A 13,718-nucleotide genomic window follows, 5' to 3' on the forward strand; every position below is an offset into this window, starting at 1 on the left:
CACAACATGGACTTTTGCTGTCTACAGTCTAAATGGGAGCAAGATATTTAGGAAAAGAAATCTCCTTTTGTGGTTGGGATTTCCCCCTCAGGCCTGCCATCAGAGTCAATGAGGAAACTGCAATTTGTTTCAGATACACGAAGACAATGAGTAAGATACACATCTTTACACTTAAACAACAAAACAGATGACAACTCCTCATCCAGAATTTTCTATGCAACTGCATAGGCTATATTAAGAAGTCAGGATAGCAAGAAAATATTTTGGGGAATTCCAGTCGTGACTCAGCAGTTAACAAACCCAACTAGGATCCATGAGGATGCAGGTTCAATCCCTGGCCTCTCTCAAAGAGTTAAGGATCCAGCATTGCCAACAGCTGTGGTATAGGTCATGGATGCAGCTTGGATCTGGTGCTGCAAGGGTATGGCTATGGCTATGGTGCAGGCCCAAAGCTACAACTCCAATTGGACCCCTAGCATGGGAACCTCCATATGCTGTGAGTGTGGCCATGAAAAGCAAAAGAAAAAATAAAGAAAAGACAGGAAGAAAATATTTTGGATTAAAAAAAAAAAGATAAACGATTAACTCTGTTTTCTTTGTCACGCCCTCAACTGACTTGTGGTGCCACATGGAAAGAAGAAATATTAAATTGTATTCATTAATAGCAAAAAAGGGAGATGTTTCTAAATGCTTTAATATAAGTGTAAATGCATTATAATAGAATACCTGATGTGTGAGCACATTTTTCAGCAGTCATAGACGCTAAGGGTCCCCGTAATCATATACTGTTTGTTATTTCATGTTTAACAGAATTCTGAACCAGTCCGTTTATTTCTGTTCTATTTTCCTTCTTTGTTGAATCCAGGACCTACAACAGAAACTGAAAAATACTTTGAAAATACACTGTGCTTAATAAATACTTGTGAATAAATGAGTAAAGAAAGCAAGTCAGTGACTAAAGAGTAGGAAAGAATTAGGTAGGTATGGGAGGACCTTTATTTGGTAGTATTTGGCAACTGGTAAAATGGAGGGATGAGAGAGAAAATTTTACTAAACTGTTTTCCATTTCATGCCTGCTTACTAGATTATTTACAACAAATCAACTAGGAGAGTGAACATGGAATAGGATTTGGTTTCAAGATGAGGGTAACTTCCAAATTTTGAGTTTTAGAAATGCAGAAAAGAAATCTATCTCTCTGACACACGAGACCTTGTTAAGAGTAAGAGATGGTTCAGATTTCTATGTGAAAGACTCTTGATGATGACCTTGCCTTCTTTTTTTCAGGCATGACCTTCAATTGTTCCTTGTGGCAGGACAACAGCATGTCTGTCAAACGCTTTGCCTTTGCCAGATTCTCTGAGGTCACTGAACAGTGTTTCCTTTTATTTACCCTCATCCTGCTCATGTTCTTAGCATCACTGATGGGCAATGCTCTCATAGCCACTGCCATCTGGACCAACCCGGTCCTCCACACCCCCATGTACTTCTTCCTGGCCAACCTGTCTCTCTTGGAGATCGGCTACACGTGCTCTGTCATACCCAAGATGCTGCAGAGCCTTGTGAGCGAGGCCCGAGGAATCTCTCGGGAGGGGTGTGCCACACAGATGTTTTTCTTCGCATTTTTTGGTATCAGTGAGTGCTGTCTTTTGGCCGCCATGGCTTTTGACCGCTATATGGCCATATGCTCCCCACTTCACTATGCAACACGAATGAGTCGTGGAGTGTGTGTCCATCTGGCAATGGTTTCTTGGGGAGTGGGATGCATGGTAGGCTTGGGCCAGACCAACTACATTTTCTCCCTGGACTTCTGTGGCCCCTGTGAAATAGACCACTTCTTCTGTGACCTCCCGCCTATCCTGGCACTTGCCTGTGGGGATACCTCCCATAATGAGGCTGCAGTCTTTGTTGCGGCCACCCTTTGCATTTCCAGCCCATTTTTACTCATCATTGCTTCTTATGGCAGAATTCTAGCTGCCGTGCTCAGCATACCCTCACCTGAGGGTCGCCGAAAAGCTCTTTCCACCTGTTCTTCCCACTTACTTGTAGTAACACTCTTCTATGGCTCAGCATCTGTCACCTACTTGAGACCGAAGGCTAGCCATTCACCAGGAATAGATAAACTCCTAGCCCTCTCCTATACCATGGTGACATCCATGCTCAACCCCATCATCTACAGTTTACGGAACAAGGAAGTCAAGGTAGCTCTTAGGAGAACTGTAGGCAAGAAAAAAGTATTGGCTCATAGGTAGATACCAGAGGACCACACAAGTTGCCCTTTGAAAAAGATGTAGAGTCAACCTACGAGGAATGAGAGACAGAAAGAGAGAAAGGAAAGAAAGAAAGAAAGAAAGAAAGAGGGAGTTCCCGTCGTGGAGCTGTGGTTAACGAATCCGACTAGGAACCATGAGGTTGCGGGTTCGGTCCCTGCCCTTGCTCAGTGGCTTAATGATCCGGCGTTGCTATGAGCTCTGGTATAGGTTGCAGACATGGCTCGGATCCCGGGAAGCTGTGGCTCTGGCGTAGGCCGGTGGCTACAGCTCCGATTTGACCCCTAGCCTGGGAACCTCCATATGCCGAGGGAGCGGCCCAAGAAATAGCAACAACAACAACAACAAAAAGCAAAAAGACAAAAAAAAAAAGAAAAAAAAAGGAAGGAATAAAGACGGGGAGCGGAAGGAAAGAAGGAAGGAAGGAGGGAAAGAAGAAAGAAGGGAAGAACTGTACTTGTCAATCTGTTTTGTAAGAACCTTCTTGAATAACAGTGATTGTTATTTTGGAGATACCTCTGTACTCACAGTTAAAGTTCTTATTACCAAATTCTGGAAGGAAGTTGGATACCAAAGAATTTTAATAGATGAGTCCAACACTAGGCAGCTTTCCCAAAATGTTCCCATTTAGGCTAAAGTATAGGCTAAAAGCACAAATTGCCAGATTATATCTCAGAAGCCTAACAAGTTCTCACTCTAAACTCTTAGGCATTTTCGAGCCCCTGAGGGGTCTGTATGACTTCTGCGGTGGTCACTGGGGTACTGCTTCCACATATGTGTGTCTCACATGGCTCTTTATGCCCTATTAGCTCTGTAATGTGCATTACTTCCTTCCATAAAAAGGTTTCAAAATTCTTCAATCTTAATTATTGGTACACGACATAGAGTTAAATAGTTCCTTTTTGAGTTGTGTGTACTATAAAAATATGTAAACATCCAAAAAAAAGAAAATTATTAAGACTTTAAACGTAATCCAAAAGGTCCCTGGTTCATCCCAGGTTTGGGCACCTAAAAAAACCAAAAAAACACATCAGAAATATCTGTTGCAGACTATTAAAAGAAAATTAGGGGAAATTTTCACCAAGATTCCTCATGGTGAAAATGTTTTTCAAAAGAAGGAGAACTCCTATTTAAATTCAAGGATGGAAGAAGAAAACTGAACTAACACTAAATAATATAAATAATTTTAAACATTTTCAGGTACAGATTGACATAGGTACAGATGAATCCTGACCAAATACATTTGGAAATGATCCGAAAACTTGCTCCTAAGATAAATGGACATCGTTATAACACAGTCTAGTCGCTTGAGGCATCTATAGGAACATTACCTTGGCTTTGAACATTTCGTTCTCAGGGAGGTGCTGTGATCTATGAGAGATTCTCAGCTACCCACATAGCAGTGGGTATAGGACAAGGAATGGAGAACTGTGACAGCTACCGTGACAACCTACAGCATAGGATGAATGAGTTCTGGGGATCTAACACACAGCATGGTGACGGTAGTTAATAACACTGAATTATGTACTTGAAGTTTGCTAACAGAACGGATCTTAACTCTTCTGACCACACACATACACAAAAGATAACCACATGCTGCAACAAATGTGCTACTTAACTCGATCGTGGTGGTCATCTCACAATGGATACATACATCGAGGGATATATATTTGATATATGTATCATCACATTATACACCTTAAGTCTTCACAATTTTATTTGTCGATTTCATCTCAATAAAGCTGGAAAAGAAAAAGAAGATGTGATAATTCTACAGCCAGGGGATAGTAGTGATGGTTACTAATGACCAAGCTGTCTGTTTTGCCAGATATGCCCATTTTAGCAAAAGCTGTCTGATTCACTGAAGACCGAAACTTAATACATTGTGGTTTGTATTTAGATCTATGTGCCGTTAATAAAGGATAAAAATAATCTGAACATGCAAAAAATAACTAATTAACAATTATGCTGCAGAAATAGGCAGGAATTATCTGCATGCATTAGAGATTATTATTTATAAATATGTTGATTAATCAAGAAAAATGAATGATTTTTAAAAATTAAAGCAAGTTGTGAGTTCCAGTCGTGGCTCAGCAGTAACGAACCCCACTGGTGTCCATGAGGATGGAGGTTTGATCCCTGGCCTCACTCGATGGGTTAAGGATCCAGCATTGCCATGGGCTGTGGGGTGGGTCACAGACACAGCTAAGATAGCCCAGTGCTGTGGCTGTGGCATAAGCCAGCAGCTGGGACTCCGATTCGATTCCTAGCCTGGGAAATTCCATATGCCACAAGTGTGGCCCTAACAGCAACAAAGAAAAAAAGAAAGTTAATAACAATTTTACAGCACAATCCTTTTTGTTTCCCTTACTAATTTTGATAAGTTTTATAGTCTTCAAAAGATCCAAAACTGGACAATTGCATGTAAAATAGTAAGATTAAAACATTTCTCCACATCCTATACAAAAACAAACTCCAGATAGATTAAAGACCTTAACGTAAGACCTGAAACCATAAGACTCTAGAACATAGGCAGAACATTCTAATGACATAAATCATAGCAATTCTTTTTGGATCCACATGCTAAGGCAAAAGGAATAAAACCAAAAACACACAAATAGGACTAATTAAACTTAAAAGCTTTTGCATAGCAAAGAAAATGATCTACAAAAAAAGACCACCTACTGAATAGAAGACAATACTCAAGCCTATATGATACGATGGATAAGGGGCTAAGAGCCAAAATATATAAAAAGCTCATACAACTCAATATCAAAAAAACAAACAATCCAGAAATGGGTGGAAGATCCGAAAAGACATTGTTCCAAAGAAGACATATACATGGCTATCAGGCACATTGAAAGATGTTCAGCATCACTAATTATTAGGTAAATGTAAAACAAAACTACAATGAGATATCACCTCATATCTACTAGAATGTTAATAATCAAAAACCACACAAATAACACATATTGGTGAGGATATGGAGAAAAGGAAACCCTTGTCCTTTCTTGGTAGAAATGTAAATTGGTGCAGCCATTATGGAAAACATTACGGAGATTTCTCAAAAAACCAAAAATAGAACGACCACATGATCCAGCAATTCCATTTCTGGGTAGATACCTAAAGAAAACAAAGACATGAATTTGAAAAGATACAGGCACCCTAATGTTCAGAGCAGCATTATTAATAATAGCCGAGATATGGGTGCCCACTTAGTGTGCATCAACACTTGAACGGATAAAGGAGATAAAGAAGACATATTGATGTGACATACTTACAAACACACCACGCTATCATTTATATATGGAATCTAAAAAATAAAAAAAAAATGAACGTATTTAAGAAAACAAAAACAGATTCACAAATGCAGAGAACAAACTAGTGGTTCCCAATGAAAAGAGGGAAGAGGGGAGGGGCAAGATAGGGGTATGAGATTGTTAGATACAAACTACTACCTATAAAATAGATAAGAAACCCAGGTTTTATTGTCTAACACAGAGAATTATAGCCATTATCTTGTTACAATTTTAATAGCATATAACCTATAAAAGTAGTGAATCACTATGCTGTACACCTGAAACTTCTATAATATTCTGAGACATCTGTACTCCAAAAAATTAATAAATAAAGCAAAAAAAGAGAGCACTAACAGTTTTGTGGATATCAGAAAATTTAGACATAAAGACAAGAATTGTTATTACAGTCAAAAAATTTTTATAATGTTACATTTGATCTATCCATCCAGAAGATATGGATAGATATGGCATCTAATAAAAGACTGCCAAAATACATACCATGAAAAGTAACAGAACTAACTGGAGAAATAGATAACTCCACAATAACTGTTGAACCTCAATGCCCCACTTAAAACAATGGATAGAACAATTAGACAGACTATCAGCAAGGAAAGAGAGATGTGAACAATATAAACAAAATAAAACTAACAGACATCTACAGAACACTTCACCCAACAAAAGCAGAATATACATATTTCTCATTGCATATGGAATATTCTACAGAATCGATCATTGGTCAGGCCATGAAACAAGTTACAATAAATTTAAAATGACTGAAAGTGGAGTTCCCACAGTAGCTCAGTGGTAACAAACCCGACTACTATCCATGAGGATGAGGGTTCGATCCTTGGCCCCGCTCAGTGGGTTAAGGATCCGGTGTTGCTGTGAACTGTGCTGTAGTTGGGTTGGCTGGCAGCTGCAGCTTCAATTCTATCCCTAGACTGGGAACTCCCATATGCCATAGGTACAGCCCCCCCAAAAAAGGTAAAATGACTGAAAGTATGTCCTCTAAACAAAACAGAATGAGATGCAATGGATAACAAAAATGTTGAGAAACATGAGTACAGAGAAATTAGACAATGCACTTCCAAATAATAAATGTCTCAGAAGAAATTACAAGGGAAATTACCAACTAATTTGGGAATAATAAAAACAGAAACAAAACATACCAAAACATATAGAAGGCAGCAAAAGCATATCAGAGATTTGTAAAAATATGTATCTTTTTTAAATTATTGATTTGACAATTTCTGTGCCATCGAAAATGTGTGTGCATGTATGTCTATAAAAATCATGTCTATAATAATAATTTCACTAGAATTTTTGAGTTACTATTGTCATAAAATTTACATCTTTCAGAGAGAGAATTGGAAAGTAAAATAACTTAGAAACTACTCTTTTGATGAAACTTAAAAGATTATGCTATAGAGAAACTGGGAAGTAAATTCATTTTGGGTATCCGTTCTTAGAAGGGATCTTTAAGCTCAAAACTGAAAGACAGGAAGGAGCTGGCCAGGATGAAATCAGGGAAAGAGCATTTTATTTTTTATTTATTTATTTATTTATGTATTTGCCTTTTTGCCATTTCTTCGGCCGCTCCCACGGCATATGGAGGGTCCCAGGCTAGGGGTCCAATCAGAGCTGTAGCCACCAGCCTACACCAGAGCCACAGCAACATGGATCCGAGCCGCGTCTGGGACCTACACCACAGTGCACAGCAACTGGTGTTAACAGTGCTGGTTCCTTAACCCACTGAGCAAGGGCAGGGATGGAACCCACAACCTCATGGTTCCTAGTCGGATTCATTCACCACCGAGCCACGATGGGAACTCCAAGAGCATTTGAGGCAGGAGAAATGGTGATTTCAAAAGTTCTGAAGCATGGGAGCTCCCATTATGGTGCAGCCAAAACGAATCTGACTAGGAACCATGGGGTTGCGGGTTCACTCCCTGGCCTCGCTCAGTGGGTTAAGGATCCGGCACTGCTGTGAGCTGTGGTGTGGGTCACAGACATGGGTCAGGTCTGGCGTTGCTGTCGCTGTGGCATAGGCCAGCAGCTATAGCTTCAATTTGACCCCTAGCCTGGGAACATCCATATGCCGCGGGTGCAGCCATATAAAGACAAAAAAAAAAAAAAAAAAAAAAAAAAGGTTGTGAAGCATGGAATGATCTTGGTCCATCTGTAAAAGGAGAGTTATATCAGCTATAATCCCAGCATAAAATAGTTGGCACGCTCCACCTGGGAAAATGAGGGAAGTTGAAAAAAGGAAGTATCAACAAAGGCATGAGAAGGATTTAGAACCCCAACAAGGGGCATCTATATGTGTACTGTACATGTACTACCCTGGAACTAGCCACAATGGACGTCTGTCACACACCCAAGGCCTGAAGCAACAAAGTGGGGAAGTGGTACTGGAAACCAGAAAAAAAGAAACCGTAATACACAGCTATCTCCAAGAGCTATGACTTTTGCTTGAGCAATATAGGCCACCTCATGTGTCCCAGCTGAGAGGGAGCCAAGGGAAAATAAACCAAACTAGCTGTTCTCTCTTTCTCTAATCCTCAACTGGTGACCCCCATTGGCTGAAGCCAAACAGAAGCCATATATCAAGGACTCCTTTTGCTTCAGAATTTTGAGTAGAGCATAGAGTACAACACACACAGTGGGATAAAGAATGGATCTGGGGCGAGGGAGGAAAGAGAATGAAATATACCTGTCACACTTGTAAAGTGAAACAATACACACCCATGTGATACTAGTGGTTTCCTTTACAGAAAGGACAGTGAGATTATGGGCCATGGGGAGAGGCTGTTTAAAGGGAGATGTATCTATTTGTACATGTTATTCAGTACATTTGAACTTGCTTTTCAAAGTAATGTACTCATGGATTATGTGGATAACTTTTAAATCTTAATGTTGGTACACAAATTGGACTACTATTATGTGGGATGTTATGTGTTTGTGTGTGTGTGAGAGAGAAATGACGGGTCCTTAGTCTTGATATTAGGGCAAAGGACACATATAGATTGAAAATGAGAGGATGGGAAAAGATTTTTCATGCCAATGGACAAGACAGGAAAGCAGCAGTTGCAATCCTCGTGTCAGACAAAATAGACTTTAAAATGAAGGCCATGAAGAAAGACAAAGAAGGACACTACTTAATGGGAAAAGGATCCATTCAAGAAGAGGATATTACAATCATCAATATAGATGCCCCTAATATAGGAGCACCCAGATACCTACAACCAATACTAATAGACAAAGAGGAGAAATCGATGGGAATACAGTATTTGTAGGAGACATTAACACTCCACCCACACCAATGGTCTAATCCTCTAGACAGAAAATCAATAAGGCGACAGATCTAAATGACACAACAGAAAAATTAGACCTAATTGACATTTTCAGGACATTACATCCAAAAAAATCACAATATACATTCTTCTCAAGTGCACATGGAACATTCTCAAGGAGGGACCACATACTGGGGCACAAAGCTAACCTCGACAAATTTAAGAGTACAGAAATTATTTCAAGTATCTTCTCTGACCACAATGGCACGAAAGCACACAACAAGCACATGAAAAGAAGAGAGAAAAAACTAACTATATGGAGACTAAACAACATGCTACTAAAAAACCAATGGGTCAAGGAGGAAATCAAGAAGAAATTAGAAAATACGCTGAGACAAATGATAATGAAGACACAACCACTCAAAATCGCTGGGATGCTGCAACAGCAGTGCTCAGAAGGAAATTCATAGCAATACAGGCCTTCCTCAAAAAGAAAAATCTCAAATTAACAACTTCACCCATCACCTAAATGAATGAGAAAAAGAAGAATGGGAGATCCTGTCATGGCACAGTGGTAAATGAATCCAACTAGGAACCCTGAGGTTTTGGGTACAATCTATGGCCTTGCTTAGTGGGTTGAGGACCCAGAATTGCCCTGAGCTGTGGTGTAGGTCGCAGAATCGGCTCAGATCCCACACGGCTGTGGCTCTGGTGTAGGCGGGTAGCTTCAGTTCCGATTCAACCCCTAGCCTGAGAACCTCCATATGCCATGGGAGCGGCCCAAGAAATGCCAAAAAGACAAAAAAAAAAAAAAAAGAAAAAGAAAAAGAAAAGAAAGAAAATAAAAAGAAGAATGAATAAAACCTAGTTATCAGAAGAAAGGAAATCACAAAGGTCAGAAAGGAAATCAACAAAATAGAGATTAAAAAAAAACAATTAAAAAAATCAATAAAACCAAGAGCTGTACTTTGAAAAGGTAAACAAAATTGACAAACCTCTGACCAGACTCACCAAGAGGAGGAGAGAAAAAACCCAAATAAACAAAATAAGAAATGAAAAAGGAGACATCACAACGGATACGGCAGAAATACAAAAAACCCTAAGAGAAGACTCTGAGCAATTGAATGCAAACAAATTTGACAACCTAGAAGAAATGGACAACTTTCTCAAGACTTACAGGTTGCCAAAACTGAATCAAGAAGAAACAGATCAAGTGAACAAACCCATCACTCGAAAGGAAATTGAATATGTCATAAAACACACTCCCTACAGATAAAAGTCCAGGACCAGATGGCTTCACAGGCGAATTCTACCAAACATACAAAGAGGAACTTATACACATCCTCCTTAAGCTTTTCCAAAATGTTGAAGAAGGAACACTCCCAAACACATTCTATGATACCTCAATCATCTTAATTCCAAAACGAGACAAAGATACCAAAAAAGAAACTAGAGGCCAATATCTTTGATGACTATAGACTCCAAAATTCTCAACCAAATCTTAGCCAACCCAATCCAATAACATTTTAAAAAGATCATGGGAGTTCCCGTCATGGCTCAGTGGTTAACAAATCCGACGAGGAACCATGAGGTTGCAGGTTCGATCCCTAGCCTCGCTTAGTGGGTTGAGGATCCGGCGTTGCCATGAGCTGTGGTGTAGGTCACAGACGCGGCTCGGATCCCACATAGGGGGCATAGGCTGGCAGCTACAGACCCGATTAAACCCCTAGCCTGGGAACCTCCATATGCCATGGGAGTGGCCCTAGGAAAGGCATAAAGACAAAAAAATAAATAAATAAAAAATAAAAAATAAATTAAAAAGATCATATACCATGACCAGGTGGGATTTTTCCCAGGTGCACAAGGGTGGTTCATCATATGCAAATCAATCAACGTCATACACCACATTAACAAAAGAAAAGTCAAAAACCACATGATCATTTCAATAGATGCAGAGAAAGCATTTGACAAAGCCCAACATCCATTCATGATCAAGACCCTCACCAAAGTGGGTATAGAGGGAACACACTAGAAGCCATTTATGACAAACCCACTGCAAATATATTACTCAGTGGAGAAAAGCTGAAAGCCTTCCCACTAAAATCTGAAACGAGACAAGGATACCCACTCTCACCACCGCTATTTTCAACATAGTATTGGAAGTCCTAGCCAAGCAATCAGAAAAACAAAAGAAACAAAAGGTATCCAAATTGGAAGAGAAGAGGTGAAATGGTCACTATATGCAGATGACATGATACTATACACAGAAAACCCTAAGGACTCAACCCTAAAACTACTCTAACTGATCAACAAATTCAGCAAAGTAGCAGAATATAAGATTAACATTCAGAAACTAGTCGCATTTCTGTACATCAACAATGAAATATTAGAAAAGGAATACAAAAATACAATACCTTTTAAAATTGCACCCCAATAAATCAAATACCTGGGAAGAAACCTGACCAACGAGGCAAAAGCTTACCTCCTGAGAACTATAAAACATTAATCAAGGCAATTAGAGAGGAGTCAAAGAAATAGAAAGATAGTCCATGCTCCTGAGTTGGAAAAACTAATATTGTAAGAATGGCCATACTACCCAGAGCAATCGACAGGTTCAATGCAATCCCTATCAAATTACCCATGGCATTTCCACAGAACTAGAACAAACTATCCAAACGTTTATATGGAACCACAAAAGACCCAGAATTGCCCAAGCAATCCTGAGGAACGAAAACCAAGCAGGAGGCATCGCTCTCCCAGACTTCAGGCAACATTACAAGCCACAGTCATCAAGACGGTGTGGTACTGGTACCACAACAGACAGGCAGACCAATGGAGCAGAATAGAGAACCCAGAAATAAACCCAGACACCTACGGTCAATTAATCTTTGACAAAGGAGGCAAGAATATAAAATGGGAACAAGACAGCCTTTTCAGCAAGCATTGCTGGGAAACCTGGACAGCTGCATGCAAATCGGCCAAACTGGAACACACCCTCACACCACACACAAAAATACACCCAAAATGGCTTGAAGACTTAAATATAAGACAAGACACCATCAACTCCTAGAAGAGAACATACACAAAACATTCTCTGATATCAACCTTCCAAATGTTTTCTCAGGGCAGTCTCCCAAAGCATCAGAAATAAAAGCCAAAATAAACCAATGGAACCTAATCAAAATGACAAGCTTTTGCATAGCAAAGGAAACCATTAAAAAAAAAGGCAACTTACAGAATGGGAGAAAATAGTGTCAAATGATGCAACTGACAAGGGCTTAATCTCTAAATATACAAACAACTTATACAACTCAACAGCAAAAAAGCCAACAACTCAATGGAAAAACGGGCAAAAGACCTAAATACACATTTCTCCAAAGAAGATATACAGACGGCCAACAGGCACATGAAAACATGCTCAACATCACTGATTATGAGAGAAGTGCAAATCAAAACTACTGTGAGATATCACCTCACGCCTGTCAGAATGGCCATCATCAATAAGTTCACAAATAACAAATGCTGGACAGTGTGTGGAGAAAAAGAGAACCCTCCTGCACTGTTGGCAAGAAATGTAAGCTGGTACAACCACTATGGAGAACGGTATGGACGTACCTTAGAAAACTATACATACAACTATCATATGACCCCGCAGTCCCACTCTTGGGCATAGACCTGGACAAAACTTTCCTTGAAAAAGACACATGCCCTGCATGTTCATTGCAGCACTAGTCACAATAGCCAAGACATGGAAACAACCCAAATGTCCATTGACAGATGATTGGATTAGGAAGATGTGGTATAGATACACAACGGACTACTACTCAGCCATAAAAAAGAACAAAATGAGGCCATTTGCAGCAACATGGATGGAACTAGAGACTCTCATACCAAGTGAAGTTAAGTCACAAAGAGAAAGACAAATACCATATGATGTCACTTACACCTGGAATCTAACATACAGCACAAATGAACTTTTCCACGGAAAAGAATATCATGGACTTGGAGAACAGACTTGTGCTTGCCAGGGGGGGACAGGGAGGGAGTAGGAGGGACTGGGAATTGGGGGTTAATAGATGCAAACGATAGCCTTTGGAATGGATAAGCAATGGGATCCTGCTGTCTAGCACTGGGGACTATGTCTGGGCACTTGTGATGAAGCATGATAATGTGAGAAAAAAGAATGGATACATGTATGTGTGACTGGGTCACCTTGCTGTGCAGAAGAAAAGTGACAGAACACTGTGAATCAGCCCTAGTGGAAAAAATAGCAATCATTATAAAAAATAAAAATTTTAAATAAAAAAAGGAAAAAAACAGAAAATTTTAACTTTGTATAGTGACCGATGGTGGCTAAATTTACTGTTACCACGTTGCAGGGTATAGGAATGTCAAATCACGACATTGTACACCTGAAAATAATGTATTGTTGCATGTCAATTATGCTTCACTTTAAAAAATCATGACAGGAGTTCCCGTCGTGGAGCAGTGGTTAAGGAATCCGACTAGGAACCATGAGGTTGCGGGTTGGGTCCCTGCCCTTGCTTAGTGGGTTAACGATCCGGCATTGCCGCGAGCTGTGGTGTAGGTTGCAGAGGCGGCTCGGATCCCGCGTTACTGTGGCTCTGGCGTAGGCTGGTGGCTACAGCTCCGATTCGACCCCTAGCCTGCGAACCTCCATATGCCGCGGGAGCGGCCCAAGAAATAGCAAAAAAAGACAAAAAAAAAAAAAAATCATGACAGTAAAAGAAACATTTAAAAGAGAAATAAATGAATTAAATAACAAAAGTAGTTTCCAGTGCTCTCAGAAATCAAATGAGTTTATTCTAAACCAAATTAACAAGAAAGGAGACTTGCT

The 13,718-nt window shown here is 39.8% G+C and overlaps 1 protein-coding gene across 1 annotated transcript; it reads left to right on the forward strand.

The window, feature by feature from the left end:
* The first annotated feature begins 1,045 nt into the window (after positions 1-1,045).
* LOC110259006 (olfactory receptor 10C1-like) lies at positions 1,046-2,250 on the forward strand. The gene has a single exon (XM_021082304.1). The coding sequence runs from the start codon at positions 1,288-1,290 to the stop codon at positions 2,248-2,250; it is 963 nt and encodes a 320-aa protein (XP_020937963.1). The 5' UTR covers positions 1,046-1,287.
* Positions 2,251-13,718: the final 11,468 nt, after the last annotated feature.

This window comes from Sus scrofa, unplaced genomic scaffold (assembly GCF_000003025.6).
Source record: "Sus scrofa isolate TJ Tabasco breed Duroc unplaced genomic scaffold, Sscrofa11.1 Contig627, whole genome shotgun sequence".
Lineage (NCBI taxonomy): Eukaryota > Metazoa > Chordata > Mammalia > Artiodactyla > Suidae > Sus > Sus scrofa.

Excerpts from the sequence above, each read along its gene's own strand:
- LOC110259006 (XM_021082304.1), top strand. The coding sequence starts at position 1,288 with ATGACCTTCAATTGTTCCTTGTGGCAGGACAACAGCATGTCTGTCAAA.